The sequence below is a fragment of the Carex rostrata genome, chromosome 2 (genome assembly GCF_964058835.1).
Source record: "Carex rostrata chromosome 2, lpCarRost1.2, whole genome shotgun sequence".
NCBI lineage: Eukaryota > Viridiplantae > Streptophyta > Magnoliopsida > Poales > Cyperaceae > Carex > Carex rostrata.
In genome coordinates, this window is record NC_135919.1 from 9,457,451 (window position 1) to 9,462,977 (window position 5,527).

Sequence of the window (5,527 nt, forward strand, 5' to 3'; positions counted from 1 at the left end):
TTTACGAGAATTTGAATAAGATACGCATCATATGCATGCCAAGACATCATCGGAAGCGTATTCTCTGCGGAGCCAATCCCTGCGGAGCTTTTAATCTGGTCCATTTGTTTCGGATCAGACGGACCAGATCAGATCTTGCAAATTTTGAGAATATTTTCTTTTTTTTTTCAATTCGGTTAAGATCTGATCTGATCCGTCCAATCCGAAATGAACGAACCAGATTAAAAACTTCGCACAACTTCACAGAAATTGGCTCCGCAGAGGATACGCTTCCAGACATCATCAGTGGTGGTGGCGCCCACACGCAGAAACCAAGTTGGTCTAGGCGATAATACCATGGTTGTGTCAGCTTCCATTAGCAGTGAATATCTAAGTCCACACGGTGGCATGCAAAGTCAAATCATTGATTTCATTTTAGTTAATTTTTATATCCAAGTGTCAAGTTCACCGTGTGTACTCATGGAAAATTCTAGGCGGCTATGTGTTGACAACTTCACATGCGTCATCATACAATAACAATAGTGACAATATACAAGTTTTGTTTTGTCTTCTCTTCTCTTGGTTGATTCCTCGGAAATTTTATTGGGAATTCTCTATTTCTGTTCTAGAATTTTAATTGCCACCATTAAATAAAGTACAAGAGGGATTGGCTTCAAATAACAAATTTATTGTTGAAATTCATCTACTTATACTAAGTAATTCATGTATATAAATTTTTTTGAAAGTTCATATTCATTTAGTATGAGATTAAGTAGTAAAAAAAAAATGAATATTTTGTAAGTTATTTTATATATTCATTTTTCATTATTTTTTTGACTACTTGACTTGATATTAAATGAATTTGAAACTTTTAAAGTTTTATATATACGTGCATCACTCATAAAGTAGGTAGATTTTAATAGTTTTGATTTGTTACTTAAAGTCAAACTAATAGACTTTTAGAATTATGCTCACTAAACTCTCTTGGTGAATATATCACATTCTATCTTTGCTCGAATAAGAATATTACGGATGATATTTAGCCATTTGATAAAAAAGATAAAGATATTGACGAGCTATTTTAGCTTCGCGCAGCACATATAATTGATAGTGACAAAATAAAAGAAGCTAAAATAGGTTTGTTAATATCTTTATTGATAAAATACTTACATAATATTGCTCCCTGTGCCATCCTAAGTAATCACTGGCTGAGATTAAATATGGACCGTCCGTTTCTGTCAGATTTAGTCAGGTACCTGGGAAGATACGGATCCACAGATTTGATCGAGGTATTTGTTTTTTTTAAATAAATAAATTGGGTTTGAATTTGAATTGTTTTGTGCACAAATTGTTTCAAATTTCAAATATTTAGGAAAATCAGTCTTTCATCTGAATAGCTAAAGACAATATCATTCTTATGAGAGATTGAATATTCGAAATTCAAACGATTTTTTTTTTATGAAATTTGAAATTTGGAAGATTAAAATTTTATTTTTCTTTGAAAAAAATAACAAATCATTCATACTTCAGTTGTCGATTTTAATTCAGGATGAGCTAATAATTATATTGAATATTTGGATCATTCATATTTGAATGATCTCAGATCTCTGAAATTGTCGAATTTCGGTTCATATCAGGCGGTTGCTATGACTTTGTTTAATAAAATAATTGGAAATCAAGCTATTTCATATCTTTTTCAAATTTTTGCTATTACAATAAAGAATTTTTGACACTTATGATCTCCTGTATAAGAGAACATGTGTTTTTTGTCACTAAATCAAATGTTAGTTCTTAATTGCTATAAATTTTATTTTTGTGATTGTCACACCATAAAAAAATGGCGCCTCTTTACGAGGATAAAGATTTTAACTGGGCAAATTTAATTTACACAAATCATATATAACGTTATTTTGATTTTATAATTTGTGCGCTACATGAAATAAAAAATGATTTATAAAAATATTTACACTTTTATGATTCCATACACCGCTATATCAAATGGAGCGACTACATTGTGTCTTCATTTTAAAACTTTAATAACTTAACATTTAAATCTTAAATATTAAAATAAAATTGTTAGATACGGTCTATATTATGACATTTCAATTTTATTGTAATTATTATTACAAAAAATTATAAAAATGCACAGATGTAATTTTTTTAATATTAACTTATTAATTCATATATAAACAAAAATAAAATAAATATTATGTAGATATAGAGAAAATAATACATATCATATTTAGCAGTTTTATTTTAATGTATAAATTTAAAAATTTTATTATAAAATAATTGAAAATATAATGGAGAAAAAAAAGAGAGATTTGAACACTCCCGGTACGGTTTGCCAGTACTGTCTTGTTGTACACTAAAATCCATTTGATCTTTAGTTAGACCGTTGAAAATTAATAATAAATAAACATATGACACATAACAATACTGGTAATGAATCTGAACCTGGACCTGAACCATGACGTGTTTATATTAATTTCTTCGGTAGTTTGATATGTATACTATATTAAAATATTATTGCCGATGTCACGGTAAGCGCCTACAATTTGGTCGTAGCTCTTCCCTTCTTTCCTACCACTGCTTACTTCTCCAGCCTTGATTTGATGTGGCCACTACTTTATTGCGGTGCTTGTTGCAGCCTCAAGAAAATATTGTGAATATTATCCAATTTTTCAGTTTGGACTGAACTTTAGGGCCATATAAGTTAACTATTTTTTTCAATGTAAATGGATTTCGGCCTTTTTAATAAAAAAATATATTATCCAATTTTTCTATTTTTAACAACAACATATAGGAATATGCTAGCATGATACGCCTTGATATATTGAAGCATAAAAGTTGAAAATTGAAAAAAATACTCCACTGCAGGTTACGTATCAGCGCCAAGTCTGGTCTTTTTTACAAGTATAGTGAGCAGTTGACCGAGACACAGTTGGCCACATAACATCACTAACAGCCAATCCAATTCATCACTTTCAAACACATAATCGTGCTTTAGACCTAACAGTAACCAACGCGCTTTGTCGAAGCCACTTAGAAAATCTGGCATGAGCAAATCGTGCCCCTCTTATACCTCTCCCTCGGCCTCATTCCACCTCTCACTTAACACACTCTTTATGACCAACTAACTACAAATTCCTCTAAATCCTTAAATCCCTTCAAAACTGGTACACACAAATTAACAATGGTTATGTTCCCTAAATCATGGCATGCCTCCTCCCCGGCGAGTCATAAGCCGGGTGCAATAAACCAGGACCTTCAGCCGAGGGATAAACTCGGTATTCTCTCTTTCGAGGTGGCTGCTACTATGTCCCGACTCGTGTCTCTGCATCAATCACTATCTGAAGCTCAGATATCCAAGTTGCGATCTGATACGATGCGGTCCCAAGGCGTATCTTACTTGAACTCTAAAGACCAGGCGTATCTAATCAGGTTAGCTTGTGCCGAGTTGATGGAGGAATTGGAGCGCGCTGCAGATACGATTTCCCGCTTCTCGCTCCGGTGCAATGGGACTAGTTCCCTATCTTGTGATTTTACTCGTGTTTATGCAAATTTAAAGTCGGGTTCAGCCGACTTAGGGAAATTGGAACACCCGAAAGTAAAGAAAATGGAGAAGTTAATAGCCATGACAGCTAAATTAAGTGCAGAGATGGAGGCACTTGAAGAATTGGAAGCATCTGAGAGAAAAATGGAGAAGTGGTGGGGCCGGCTGAGCGGACCGATTCCGAAGCAACCGCAAATGCCAGTTGCAAATGACGACTACCGGCTAGAGCTCAAGTCACAACGTCAGATTGTACGACGACTCAAGGAGGAATCCTTATGGAATGAGAGCTTTGACAAGGCAGTTACACTGATGGCCAAGTCAGCTTGCGCTATTTTCATTCGGATATGCACTGTGTTTGGTCCATATGTGTCGGGTCTACCTCCGGTGTTTCATTCCATGGACCGTGGTCGTCCATTGTCCCGATTTCGGGCTAAATTTTCCTCAGGCCCGATTATGGAACAGCGAGATATTCCGATGAATATACCGACGAGTACTTCCTGTCCAATTTTTGGTTTAAAATCACAAATGAATTGGAAGAAAATTCTAGAACCTGCTCCTGATACGGTCGGAGCTGCTGGTCTCACTTTACGATACGCAAATGTAATATTAACAGCAGAGAGGTTGCTACGAATGGAAGCCGAAGGGAGAGAGGATGAGATGGCAGCCCAGAGAGAGGAGATGTACGAGATGCTTCCCGTAGCACTAAGATCAATTGTACGATCGAAACTAAGAGATTGGTGGAGGGATCCCGGGCCATTGGATCAGAGCCTGGCAGAGGGGTGGAAAGAAGCAGCTGGCCGCATTTTTGCGTGGCTGGGCACGATGGCAATAGACACTGAGAGGTGGAACAATGAGAGGAGTATGGACAGGAAGTGGCGTTACGAGACCGGACCAAGGGCATTCATGTTACACACATTGCACGTGTCGAATAAAGCGAAAGTCGAGGCGGCAATCGCCGAAGTGCTCGTCGGGCTTAGCTGCCTGTGCTGGTACGAAGAGCGCCGGCAGGGTTCGTTTCGTGTCTTATGAGGATTCCTTTCATTGGATTTAATTGAGGGTTAATTGTTTGTATGAATTTGAATTTGAATTTGGAGATTAGGGGGGTAAACAAAATGCAATTCTTTGTAGGTTTAGAAGCCATATGGCCATTTATTTTGGGTAGTGTTTATAAAAAAAGAGCGGTTTTTTGGCCATTTAGCCACTTCAAATTAATCATTGGTTGCACCTACGGTTTTGGTTATATGGAGATCAAAACGTATTGAATATATTGGCACCGAAAAGGAAATATACATTTCCAATGATACGGTTTGAACTATTGAATATATTGGTACCGAAAAGGAAATATATATTTCCAATGATTTCTTCCAAATGTGATTTGTTACTTGACTATTTGAAACCATTTAAGAAATGTAAGAAATCTTTGTACCTTCCCCTAATATTCAAAACAGAAGGCTTTTTTTTTTTTTAGAATATGAAAACAAAAGGTTTTCACCAAGAAGAATTTATTAATAATATATTAAATAATTTGAATAAATATGTTTAGACTTCATATTTTCCTTCTACGTATAACCATGCCAAGTCTATCAGGAAAAGAAAAACTCCACAAACCATCAATAGAATCTGAAAAATAAAATCAAAGAATTGACTTTGCTTTTCGTACTCTCCTTGACAATATTTAAACAAAGATAGTCTAAACAGAGGCCGACTCATAATTTTAATCGGTGGGTAAAAAAATATCGAATCGGATTTAAATAATTAATTGGATTTAAACCCATCAACTAATTAAGTACTTGATAAAAAATAATGTTTTAACTTACTTTTCAATATTATTAATTTAAGAATTTTTTTATTTTAACTCTAAATTTAACCCGAATTACAAATCAAACATTCAGAGAGGGGCAAAAACAAATTTAAGAGAAAGAAAAAATCGATTAGAACATCGCAATCTTCACTAAAATTCAAAATCAAACATTCAGAGAAGGAAGCCAGCTG

At 34.8% G+C, this 5,527-nt stretch overlaps 1 protein-coding gene across 1 annotated transcript; it reads left to right on the plus strand.

Annotated features, from left to right (window-relative positions):
* The first annotated feature begins 3,088 nt into the window (after nucleotides 1-3,088).
* On the plus strand, nucleotides 3,089-4,747 carry LOC144573423 (protein PSK SIMULATOR 1-like). Its single transcript, XM_078323215.1, has one exon. It carries the CDS (start codon nucleotides 3,176-3,178, stop codon nucleotides 4,562-4,564), a length of 1,389 nt encoding a protein of 462 aa, XP_078179341.1. The 5' UTR covers nucleotides 3,089-3,175; the 3' UTR covers nucleotides 4,565-4,747.
* Nucleotides 4,748-5,527: the final 780 nt, after the last annotated feature.